At 43.5% G+C, this 13,417-nt stretch overlaps 1 protein-coding gene across 1 annotated transcript in view; it reads left to right on the top strand.

The window, feature by feature from the left end:
* cfap57 (cilia and flagella associated protein 57) overlaps positions 1-13,417 on the top strand; it is a 52,786-nt gene that overhangs the window by 21,592 nt on the left and 17,777 nt on the right. The window contains exons 4-13 of the mRNA XM_060926982.1: positions 75-237; positions 1,842-1,994; positions 2,081-2,220; positions 2,358-2,523; positions 6,101-6,214; positions 7,115-7,327; positions 8,167-8,340; positions 10,002-10,163; positions 11,119-11,274; positions 11,578-11,671. Of these exons, the coding sequence (XP_060782965.1) occupies positions 75-237; positions 1,842-1,994; positions 2,081-2,220; positions 2,358-2,523; positions 6,101-6,214; positions 7,115-7,327; positions 8,167-8,340; positions 10,002-10,163; positions 11,119-11,274; positions 11,578-11,671 (1,535 nt within the window). The remainder of the gene's footprint in view (positions 1-74; positions 238-1,841; positions 1,995-2,080; positions 2,221-2,357; positions 2,524-6,100; positions 6,215-7,114; positions 7,328-8,166; positions 8,341-10,001; positions 10,164-11,118; positions 11,275-11,577; positions 11,672-13,417) is intronic.

The raw sequence follows: 13,417 nt of genomic DNA, 5'->3' as shown, positions 1-13,417 counted from the left end.
CATTCCAGGAGTTAGTGAGTAGGGATGTAATTCATTACAACATCAATTTTTACTAGCCTTTCATTTTCCTGCAGACAAACGGAGCATGATGCCCCAGCAGCTCCGGCCTTGATGCCACGAGTGACAGTCATCAAGGCTTATTCTAAAGGCTTTGCATGTTCAGCTGGTCCAGGAACTGTGTGTCTGTTTGAGAAAACGGAGGAGAAAGACAACTACAGACAAATCAGGGAAATAAAGGTGAGTACAGATTCTCCAAGTGTCAATCTACAACCCCAAATGGTCAGTGGTGGGCCTACAGTGGATACTTGGTGTATACGTATGTCCAGTCATGTGGTTGGCCTCCAGTGCTCGAGACATGGCAGTAGATTCAACCCTGTGTAGCACAGGTAAAGAGAATAATAGCATGTGGATTAACATTAGGTCCTATTCTGCTGCTGGACTTTTGCAGTGTTTTTTATTCAGTTCCCAGTGAGCTGACAGCCAGGTTCAGTCCGAGATATCACATCCTTCCAATTGTGTTTGTGCTCAGATCTGATCCAACTAGTGGTAATCCAGGAAAAGTGTTCCTTTGCCAGGAAATCCATTGGTCCAGAGATGGTACTGCAAGTCTTTCACTGTCCACTTTATGTTGTTCGACTGCTGCTGGTTAGACCTGAAAGTAGGGAGCTTAAGGATAACATATTAAAGGAACAGTCCACCGTACTTCCATAATGAAATATGTTCTTCTCTGAATTGAGACGAGCTGCTCCGTACCTCTCCAAGCTTTGTGCGACCTCCCAGTCAGTCAGACGCGCTGTTACTCCTGTTAGCAATGTAGCTAGGCTCAGCATGGCCAATGGTATTTTTTGGGGCTGTAGTTAGATGCGACCAAACTCTTCCACGTTTTTCCTGTTTACATAGGTTTATATGACCAGTGACATGAAACAAAGTTCAGTTACACAAATTGAAACGTGGCGATTTTCTATGCTATGGAAAGTCCGTACTATAATGACAGGCGTACTAACACCTTCTGCGCGCTTCGACAGTGCATTGATACCTTCACTCCTGTTTTTTTTCTCTCCCCTGCCCCTCGACTAACCTCTGACTATTACTGACCACAGCACTGATGTTTCCAGTCACATTGGCTGTGTGTTGACGGACGTCAGGGGGGCGGGGCGGGGGAGAGGGGGAAAACAGGAGTGAAGGTATCAATGCGCTGTCGAAGTGCGCAGAAGGTGTTAGTATGCCTGTCATTATAGTGCGGACTTTCCATAGCATAGAAAATCGCCACGTTTCAATTTGTGTAACTGAACTTTGTTTCATGTCACTGGTCATATAAACCTATGTAAACAGGAAAAACGTGGAAGAGTTTGGTCGCATCTAACTACAGCCCCAAAAAATACCATTGGCCATACTGAGCCTAGCTACATTGCTAACAGGAGTAACAGCGCGTCTGACTGACTGGGAGGTCGCACAAAGCTCGGAGAGGTACGGAGCAGCTCGTCTCAATTCAGAGAAGAACATATTTCATTATGGAAGTACGGTGGACTGTTCCTTTAAAGGCAAAGCGCCTATGTTAGGAGTGTGCAATCTTCTCCAGAAAGGGCCGATGTAGGATCAGTTATACTTATCTTTCCAATCAAGCAGGAGCTACACCTGATTCCACCGGTTTAATTAATCTGGTGTGGCTTCTGTTTGGTTGGAATGAAAACCTGCACCCACACCAGTCAATGCACATGCATGTTCTTTATTTAGTTGTGAAAACTTCCTCACATTTTTAAAACCAACAGCACATGCCAATTCTCACACTAGCATCGGCTGGAACTCTTTTTTTTTTTTAAACAATATTTTATTTTCCTCAGATACCTCCAGACCCGTGCAGCAACGAGCTAAGTCAGGTGGAGCAGCAGGAGATCACCACGATGTGTATCAGCCCATCAGAGGAGACTTTGGCTGCCAGTACAGACCGAAGCCAAATCTACCACATTGCACTCGCCACGGCTGAGATGAGCAAGGTACCATGGAAACATGATGTGTCTGGTGATGATCCTGATGGATTTCACCATACTGATGCTTGTTCATGCATTGTGTTTATTATCAGGGTACACGGGCTCACTTTGAGTTTCTGTCCCACTCTCTTCACTCGGGGACCATCTCCGGTCTGTCCGTCTGTATCCGCAAACCGCTCATCGCCACCTGCTCCATGGACCACTCCATACGCATCTGGAATTACGAGACTGGGTAAAAGCAGCTTCAGTCTGCATTTTTGGTGTATCCTTTTGCTTGTGTCTACGTCAAAACCTACAGTATACATCATTACAGTGCTGTCATTGTTTTGGGACTGAATGATGGTGCAGTATTTTTTTTTTTTACTTTAGTGCTTTGGAGTTGTATAAAGAATTCCAGGAGGAATCATACAGCGTGGCCCTGCACCCATCCGGCCTCTTCATCCTGGTGGGCTTCGCCGACAAGCTCCGCCTCCTGAACTTGCTAATTGATGACATCCGCACATTCAAGGAGTTCACCGTGCGCAGCTGCCGAGAGGTGCGTCCTCACCGACCTGCTTCCACAAACACTCACTGCACATGTACTGAGTGGATTAGACAGGCATTAGTTTTACAAACCCAGTCCAAATACAGCTGTTTGAATTGTAGGTGTGAACATGCAGCAGATATAAAATATGAAACCAGTTCTCTCTCTGCTGTAATAATGACTGTTCTCTTTATTTTAAGATATTGAGACATACTTCCATTCAGAAGTTAAATGAACAAATCAAATTAATGTTCTGCATGATTTGATGCATTGTGCTGCTGTCAAGGGATTGGCTGATTAACTAGGGTTAGGGTTAGGGTTAGGCTGACTAACTTGCTTTTTTATAGCCTGATTGTTGCCTTTCCTCCTCATCTCATCTTTTCTTTTGAAGAAAGAAAGAAAGCACAACTTTATTCACCACACACTTGTGAAATTTCCTCTCTGCATTTAACCCATCTGAAGCAGTGAACACACATGTGCACACACACACACACACACACACACATACCCAGAGCAGTGGGCAGCCATGCTAACAGCGCCCGGGGAGCAGCTGGGAGTTAGGTGCCTCGCTCAAGGGCACCTCAGCCCAAGACCATCCCATATTAACCTAACCTGCATGTCTTTAGACTGTGGGGGAAACCGGAGCACCCGGAGGAAACCCATGCAGACACGGGGAGAACATGCAAACTCCACACAGAAAGGTTCTTGCCGGCTGCTGGGTTCGAACCCAGAACATTCTTGCTGTGAGGCAACCGTGCTAACCACTACACCACCGTGCCGCCCACGGTGACCAGAAGGTATGCTTGTTTCATTGCATTGACAGTTACATGGAGTTAGCTGTCTGTCCTGACTAGTGGTGTCCAGCTGTCATACAGGAGTTAGAAGGGGCCCCACTGAAGGGGTTTTTGGAGCACTGTATAGTGTTTTTATGGGGGGATAAATTTGTCATTGCAAAATGTGCCAGTATGAGTGGCTGTTGGGGACTCCATCCATCCATTATCTGTAGCTGATTATCCTGTCCTGCAAGGTCGCAGGCAAGCTGGAGCCTATCCCAGCTGACTATGGGCGAGAGATGGGGTTCACCCTGGACAAGTCGCCAGGTCGTCACAGGGCTGACACATAGACACAGACAACCATTCACACTGTGGGTGGTAAAAGAGAGCAACTGGACTTGCTTGAAGATTCTTGAAGACGTTTCACCTCTCATCCGAAAGGCTTCTTCAGTTCTGTCTGACTGGTAGGGAGCATCAGGTATTTATCCTCCCATGAATGAAAAGCTCATCTAAGGTGTCATTGAGTCATCCTGTTGGTGTGGGTCACTGGGGGCTGGTTGTGAACGGCCTCGAGAGTCATTAGGGTGATCAATGGATTGCCCGTTAGGGTGATCAGTGGAATGCTGATTCTCTCTGTCCTCCTGTGAGTCACTGAAAACAGCTGGGTTTTGGTGTGCATTCAGTTGTCTGGGAAGTGTGCCAAGGACTGCATCGTAGGTGGCTGATAACTGATGTCTTAGACCCCCACCTCTGTTCAGTGATGGCCGTTCCAGGTTGACAAAAATGGCTTCTTTAACTCCTCGCTCATACCAACGATCCTCTCTGGCTAAAATGCATATGTTGCAATCCTGAAATGAGTGTCCTTTGTTGTTAAGATGAAGGTAGACAGCAGAGTCCTGGCCTGAGGAACTGGCTCTCCTGTGTTGAGCCATGTGGTTGTTTTGTTTCTCCAATATAGGAGTCCGTGCATTCCTCACTGCACTGAATTGCATACACTACGTTGTCCTGTTTGTGTCTGGGTATTCTGTCCTTAGGGTGGACCAATTTCTGCTTCAGGGTGTTACTGGGTCTGAAATGTACCGGAATGTTGTGTTTGTAGAAGATCCTCCTGAGTTTCTCAGATAGACCAGAAATGTAGGGAATGACAATGTTCTTGCATTTGTTCCTGTTATCCTCCTTGTCCGTTCTGTTCCTTTTTCTGCTCTTGAGGAAAGACCAGTTGGGATACCCACTGATGTACACATTAGACAAGACAGAAGCCTGAGTATCGAGGTCTACCGGAAACCCCCCCACACAGACCAGTACCTACTCTTTGACTCTCACCACCCACTGGAACACAAATTGGGGGTCATTAGGACCTTGCAACACAGGGCTCAGAACATCCCTACAATGATGGAGGGAAAAGAGAAGGAGCAGAATCACATCAAGAAAGCACTTCAGAACTGCGGGTATCCCAACTGGTCTTTCCTCAAGAGCAGAAAAAGGAACAGAATGGACAAGGAAGATAACAGGAACAAACGCAAGAACATTGTCATTCCCTACATTTCTGTTCTATCTGAGAAACTCAGGAGGATCTTCTACAAACACAACATTCCGGTACATTTCAGACCCAGTAACACCCTGAAGCAGAAACTGGTCCACCCTAAGGACAGAATAGCCAGACACAAACAGGACAATGTAGTGTATGCCATTCAGTGCAGTGAGGACTGCACGGACTCATATATTGGAGAAACAAAACAACTGCTTCACAGGCACATGGCTCAACACAGGAGAGCCAGTTCCTCAGGCCAGGACTCTGCTGTCTACCTTCATCTTAACAACAAAGGACACTCATTTCAGGATTGCAACGTATGCATTTTAGCCAGAGAGGATCGTTGGTATGAGCGAGGAGTTAAAGAAGCCATTTTTGTCAACCTGGAACGGCCATCACTGAACAGAGGTGGGGGTCTAAGACATCAGTTATCAGCCACCTACGATGCAGTCCTTGGCACACTTCCCAGACAACTGAATGCACACCAAAACCCAGCTGTTTTCAGTGACTCACAGGAGGACAGAGAGAATCAGCATTCCACTGATCACCCTAACGGGCAATCCATTGATCACCCTAATGACTCTCGAGGCCGTTCACAACCAGCCCCCAGTGACCCACACCAACAGGATGACTCAATGACACCTTAGATGAGCTTTTCATTCATGGGAGGATAAATACCTGATGCTCCCTACCAGTCAGACAGAACTGAAGAAACCTTTCGGATGAGAGGTGAAACGTCTTCAAGAATCTTCAAGCAAGTCCAGTTGTTCTCTTTTACCACTCACAGTTTACTATGACCTGGATGACTGAGAATCTTCACAGACAACCATTCACACTCACATTCACACCTACGGTGAATTTAGAGCCACCAATTATCCTAACCTGCATGCCTTTGGACTGTAGGGGAAACTGGAGCACCCAGAGGAAACCCATGGGGAGAACATGTAAACTCCACACAGAAAGGCCCTTGTCAGCTGCTGTGCTCAAACCCAGGACCTTCTTGCTGTGAGGCGACAGTGCTAACCACTACACCACCGTGCCGCCCCTATTGGGGACTCTTTTTCCCAAATATTTTGGGGTGCCCCAAACGTTTGCCTGGTTTGCCTCTCCTGACACTGCGCCTGAAGTGACTTTCAGGCTGCATGTGAAAAAAATTAATGTATTTCTGTTGACTCCACCCACTATTTTACAATTCTATATAGAAACTCCCAAAATTACTTAGTCATTAATGCAAACAACAACAACAAAGGAACAGTGTGTGAAATAAATCACTGTGTGTCCTCAGTGTGTATTCAGCCACGGGGGTCACATGTTCGCCGCTGTCAACGGTAACGTGATTCATCTCTACTCCACCATGACCTTTGACAACATCCTGAATCTGAAAGGTCACGGCGGCAAGGTCAGTGCAACTCGAGTTAGTTTCTACTGTCAGCATGCAAACTGCGTTCCAGATAACGGAGAAGGAAATGAGAGCGGCTGTGAGTGGGCGTGGTCCTGAAGGGCATCCAAAGGAAAGTGGGCGGGGAGAAGTAGTTGTTTGTTTGCAGAAGTCTACAAGTTGGAAGAAGGAGGTCATGCTGCACATGTGCATGTGCTCCTGTTATCCACCAAGCCCATGTAAGCTGACTTGACAGAATCCCTGAGAGACTTTATTAAATTATATTTAAACTGTTCAGAATCTTTACTGATAATGCTAGCTAAGTTAGCAGGGTAGTATAAGATCATTTTGAAGCAGTATTCTACATGTTTATAATGTTCACTGCTGACAGGAGGCTTTTGAATAACATGGACTAAGCTGACAAGATTCCTGATAGATAAAATGAAATAAATAATTAAATAAAAAATACAATGAAAAATATTCAGTGTATAAATTAACAAAAATGTAAGTGCAGTTATAATTTATTGTTATGTATATTATAGAATAATAGGAAAAAATGGAAAAGAATGAAAAGATATATAGGATTAATAATAATAATTTATTAAAATATACATTCAAATAAATCAGACATATCAAGAAGATTACATAAAAAGTAGAAACATAATACAATTAATATTACATACATGAAAAATGTTTATAAATGTAAAATAAGTATTTCAGATCACTTGCAAAATACACAAAACAGTAAACTTCCTTGAAAAATAAATTTCCCTGAATAAAAAAATTGTCGATAAATACATTTTTTCTGTAAAAGGTTTTCATGTCATTATACTGTATGATATCATGGTCATAAATAATAAAGACATGAATGCGTATACGTGTAATGCGTGAGATGATCACGAGCTCAGCTCCGCCCCTCAGGTTCGGTCGGTGGTGTGGAGCGCTGATGATAGTCATCTGGTGTCGTGTGGGATGGACGGAGCCGTGTATGAGTGGAACGCTTTGAACGGCCAGCGTGAGTCCGAGAGCGTGTTGAAGTCATGCAGTTATACCAGCTTGGCGCTTTCACCTGACACCAGGAGCATCCTCGCTGTGGGCAACGACTGCACGCTGAAGGAGATCCAGGACTGTCAGGCAAGTCCAGAAAATCTGAAGAGACAGCCGAAACTTGGGCTTTTCTTCAGTTATCACTGATTTACGTTGTAGATATCGCATCCATCCATCCATCCATTATCTGTAGACGCTTTATCCTGTTCTACAGGGTCGCAGGCAAGCTGGAGCCTATCCCAGCTGACTACGGGTGAAAGGCGGGGTTCACCCTGGACAAGTCACCAGGTCATCACAGGGCTGACACATAGACACAGACAACCATTCACACTCACATTCACACCTACGCTCAATTTAGAGTCACCAGTTAACCTAACCTGCATGTCTTTGGACTGTGGGGGAAACTGGAGCACCCGGAGGAAACCCACGCGGACACGGGGAGAACATGCAAACTCCATACAGAAAGGCCCTCGCCGGCCACGGGGCTCGAACCCGGACCTTCTTGCTGTGAGGCGACAGCGCTAACCACTACACCACCGTGCCGCCCCTAAATATCGCATAAGTTCAGTAATTAAATGCACAGCAGGAAGTTTTGGGTTTTAATTTGTTATTTATAATTTAAAGGAGTGTGGCTTGTACTCCAAGTGCAACTTATGCAATTTTCTGCAAAGTTGAACCTAAATATTAAAATAAATTATACAGTAGTGGAAACCAGCAAGCAGAAAGCAAACCGATAAAGAACAACAGTTTGGCGATGAAGGAGGAATGAACACCGCGCACAGGGATGTTGATTGTAGTTCGAAAAAAGAACAAAAATAAAGAAAATTGTTGTTTTTCCTCAAATGTATCCTGTCTGCTTTTTTGCAAAGACTCCATATTTTCCTCCACTGTACGTATTTCTACTGTCTTGTCTTTGTTGCATTTAGATCCTGAGGGAAGTGGCCTCCGATGATGTGATCTACACGGCCGTTGTCATGACTCACTCAGGCCGAGCACTCTTCACCGGGACCACCAACGGCACCATAAGGGCTATCAAGTACCCTTTACTCATGCAAAAAGATTGGACCGAGTACCAGGCCCATTCTGGTCCCATCACCAAAGTATGTGTGTGGTGTAGCGCTGTGATGATATAAAGAAAATGGGAATTTTTACCGTTGATGATATTTTATATAAAGAGAAATGGAGAAAGCGTAAACTCCTCTGTCCTGTAACTTACTTCATCATCCTTCGTCCTCAGCCGAGATAAATCGCCCAACGTTCTTCCACACATTCCTGTCAGCCAGTGCAAATTTCAAGTCCTGTACCCCAATTCCAGTGTCCCTTGACATTATGTAGGGGTACGTTATCTTTCTTGATCTCACCGGCTTGTGCTCCGAGCTCCAGAGGATAAGGCGAGATATCACCTCCCCCTCGGCTCTAAAACAGTGCCCTGCACAGAGCTTGATTTGAGTCTCACTCTGACTGGCGGCAAGTTCCCATATATCTCCTTGACCTCTCCATTTGACACCAAGTCCCATCAAATGTTTTTTCCCCATTTATCCTCTTCTATGTTTAGAAATCTCTCTAGGTTTTCCCCCCGATGATGAATTACTTTTGGTAAATTAAAAAATCTGATGTCTTTGTTTTGTTCAAAATGATTTGCACATTCAAAAATGCAGCAAAACTTTCCCATACTGATCAATAACAACTAATTCGGCTGAATGAAGCATTACAAGCATGCCCCCTGTCATGGCGGCACAGTTACCGTTGCTATGGGGTCACATGATTGTGCAAAGCTTCTATTACACAAACTCTTCTTTGTTAAATAACATGTTTTTTAATGTGTTTTTTATAGTGCTGTCAAAAATGTCACGTTATTATCGCGTTAACTTGACTCAATTTTAATGGCGATTAATTTTTTTATCGCGAGATTAACGCTCTGTGACATAATGTAGGTTTTTCATAAGCTTTTGAAACTGCCAGGAACTTGGAACAGAGACTTTGCTTAGAAAAACGATAGCAGCTAGACTGTAATGCCACGCCCCGCACAGCCAGAGTCCTCTGCCCTCCCCTGAAGAGCCATGGTGCTCGGCTTAGGTTTTGTTTTCCCATCGGCGGCTCCAGCCCGACTTTGCAGTGGCTGTGACAAGACGTGTTATGCTCTGCAATAAAAAAAAAACCATTGGTATAACGAGTGTTCGAACTATGCCGATATTTTCGGGGGGTCCCTTTTTTTCCCTTGGGGGGGTGCTTGCGCTTGTCTCAGAGCGCGGCTCTCCATCGCGCGCTCACTTCGGATATGCAAATGCTTCCCGTTACACACGATTGCTATGTCAATAAACATCATTTTGCCAATATTTTAGAGACCCCCCAACATTTCCCAAATCATGTTTTCAAGGGATCTCATGTCTGTTTCAGGGGATCTCGGATCCCCCGTGTACCCCCGTAGTTCGAACGGTGAGCAAGCCCATTCACTTTTTTATGCTGATAAGAGAATTACATGGTTTTTCATGTGACAAAAATGTGCGATTAAATTGCGATTAATCGCGAGTTAACTATGACAGTCGCGACATTAATCGCGATTAAATATTTTAATCGCTTGACAGCACTAGTTTTTTATTATTAAAGCTTTGATTATGGCGCGTGTCCGCCACACAGCTCCATGTGAATTCTGTGATGTTTCATGAGCGACTCAATTAGTTGAGAAAACGGGGTGAAACTTCAACAGAACAATAATTCGCACTAGTGTTATGAAAAGCATGTTCCTTCATCACCTCCACAGATGGTGATCACGTTCGATGATCAGTACCTGCTGAGCACATCAGAAGATGGCTGTCTCTTCATCTGGAAAATCATTGAGCATGAAGGACGCGGGCTGAAGGGGGACAAAGAAATGAGCTATGCAGAGGAGGTCCTCATCACCAAGACTGATCTGGAGGAAAAGGTGTAAACATGAGCGATATTGTCTCATAAGTGCTGATGGGTTTTTTTTTATTTTTGAACAACTGCCCAAAACTCCTTAATATCACTTGCCTAGTCTGATCTATAACCCATGTCTGGTGGTCAGGAAAGACTTCATTTATCCCTCATGCTCCGTTTATTCTTTAACAATAGAATCTCAGCTCCTGAGTGGCACAGAAAAGCGTTCGCCCTATTGTCTAGAGATCACAAGTTCTCACAAGTCCTGATGGTGCTGCAGCCATCCATGTCCAGGAATCCACCGTCAATCACAGCGACATTAACCAGTCATGGGTCTATTTTATAGCAGCACAAGTGCAAATTTCCAGTTAACTCACATTTTGCTTCACATTTCCAAACATTATGTTTCATCTGAGGTCAATATAATTTTAACGTAATCTCTGTAAACTCTGCTATTGAGCCAGACACAAAGGTTTTTTTTGTTTGTTTGTTTTTTTTAAATCTAGTTTCTAATGTGAATATTTTTTGTAAAAATGTAAAATCGTTCATTTTGAAACTCAACAAATTATTACGACTGAAGGGCAGGTATTAAACTTGTAGAAGCGTTCCTCAAAACTGGAGTAGCGTTTGTTTTATAAAAGATTTTCTCTTGCACCAGTTTACTTTATGAACACAATACACGTGTTCTGTCTTTTACACGTCTTATCTTTAATCAGCGTTTTGTACTTGAGAGTGATTAATACATGCAGTGAGTTTTGGTTTCAGGAGATCTGAACTCTGTACACATGACTGTAAAGAACGATTGGCTCATACAAAAAAAAAAAATCTCATTTTAATTATCGTATACTCTCCTGAATTTGTAAATGGCATCCTATTCACTCACTCTTTGTAAATCACCAACACACTCACTAAATACACCCGCAAATATTAGCCTTTAATATTCAGGATCTTTAACGTGATGAACTTCTGTCACCATCCAGAACCAAATCATGCTGGAACTGAAGACCCGGGTGGAAGAGCTGAAGATGGAGAACGAGTACCAGCTGCGTCTTAAGGACATGAACTACAACGAGAAGATCAAGGAGCTCACAGAGAAGTTCATCCAGCAGATAGAATCACTTACAACACAAAACCAGGTCAGAGATTCCTGATTCACAAAAACTTAAAGTTACAGCTTTACCTCTGACTGTGACAAAGCGCTGACACTGGAGACTCCTTCCATACACGTTAAATGAACGTTAAACATCTCCATATCAATTATTACACATTGTTATTTATAAATAAAAATGTTTAGCATGTCCAAAATGTGTCTTCATATTCATAGAGTTAATATCAGATGTGGTCAGTAACATGACATGGTTTTAGTCTGTTTTTCATGTCTATCTTGATGAATGATGGAAAATAAACAAGGTTCGAGTTGCATAAATCTCACACTACAGGTGCTGAAATTGGAGAAGGACAAGCAAGAGGTCGCACACCAAGGGGCACTAAAGGACATTATAGAGAAACACACTAAAGAGCAGCATGATCTGGGTAAATACACTAACCACGAGTCGTGTGTGTGTTTGTATATTTAACAGTTATTCCATGAAATCAAGTCGTACATAAGCTGACGGTCGACGAGGCGCGTAGCACCGAGATTGAGTGGAATAACTGTTTTATTCTATCCACATTCACTGGATTTTGAGAAACAGAGCATTTTTATTTTTATCTTTTTCGAATTCGATAAATAAAAATTTTATACAAAACGCCCGATAAAATCATTTCCGCTTAGAATGTAAACAAACCGGCAAAATGACAGGAGCAATTTGTGAAAAATGCTGTAATAATAATTGTGGAAAAAAAAAAGATATGTTCTTACCATCAAATACTTTCATTTCATATTTTGTTGCTTTTTTGTATTTTTTTAAGGTTTTGTTTTCGAGTAGAGTTTTTATTTCGTCCTTGGTTGGTTCAGCAACACGCTCTGCCATTTTGTTTTTCTCTTCTCACGGTATATGAGCTGATATCCTAGTAGTAGAGTAGCCAATCAGAGCACACGATTGCTCATATCAATGTTGTAGTCAAGTCACTAAACCTAGAGTCTGAGGCCCTGTCCACACGGCAACAGATTCAGGTGAATCTGATAAAATTGTTTATCGTTTCGGCCTGGCGTCCACATGGCACCGGCGTTTTGAGTGCCCCAAAACGAAATCTTTTGAGAACGGGTTTCAGAGTGAAAAAATCTGGCAACTGCGCTGTTGCGAAGTCGTCTGGATGAGTAGAACGGATTTGTTTACGATGACGTCACAACCACATGACTGAGTGCTTCACGCCGGGTAGAAGTGTAACGAACTCGATGCGAGTTGTCAACAAATCCTATAACTTGGTTCATGAAACGCGCTTACAAAATATTTTCACTGTGAATATTTATTGTGTAATGGTGCAAAGTGAGAGAGAGAGAGAGAGAGAGAGAGAGAGAGAGTGAGAGAATAGCCCTTAGGGCAGAGTCTTTAGTCCAAACACTGCGGAAGCAGTATAACCAAACCGCGCACCGCCCGTGCGCTTTCCAAAAACAAGAACAATCCCGCCAGCAAACATAGGAAAAAAAAAAGGAGTGATCTCACCTCTTCAGATGTTGGTTTAAGTCCGACAATACATTCCTCAAAAAGGGCATAGAAGAACAAATTAATCCATCAACGTGTAGCATTCAATTTATTCCGGACCATTAAAGAATTCTGGAGGATCTCAGAATGTTGGCGTACCGGCTTCCATCTACCCCCGTTCATTCCTCTCTCTCTCCATCTACCCCGTTCATTCCTCTTTCCGCATCTTTCATTTTATGCTACTGATTAATAATCAAAACTTTATGTGGCTAATGCTACAGAAGAAGGGGTTTATGCGCATGCATCTACTTCTTCAATTGTTCTGGTGTCTCCGATGGGACCGTCTTACAGCGCACGTAGAGGTGTGGCATGTGTATTGCATCATTTTCAGCAAGTGTTGCGTTGCCATATGAACCTGAAATTTTACTGATCCGTTGCCCATGTGGACGCGATATTTAAAAAAAAAAATCTCGTTGCTGTTGTGTGGATGTAGCCTGAGTCCAGTCTCGAGTCCCCAGTGTTCAAGTCAAAGTCATTAAAGAAAATTTTGAGTCACGTCCGAGAACAAGACTCCAACCGAACCATTTGACGGTGGCTGTTGCTGCCTTTATGTGAAAGCGTCTCTGCTACTGTGTCGGACTAACGTTACTGCTCGACTGCCCCATTTTAGTTAACAGGCTACAGATAAAAAGTT

The sequence above is a fragment of the Neoarius graeffei genome, chromosome 1 (genome assembly GCF_027579695.1).
Source record: "Neoarius graeffei isolate fNeoGra1 chromosome 1, fNeoGra1.pri, whole genome shotgun sequence".
In the NCBI taxonomy this organism is placed as follows: Eukaryota; Metazoa; Chordata; class Actinopteri; order Siluriformes; family Ariidae; genus Neoarius; species Neoarius graeffei.
The sequence above is the reverse complement of the archived record's forward strand: the minus strand, read 5'-3'. Positions and strand labels throughout refer to the sequence as shown.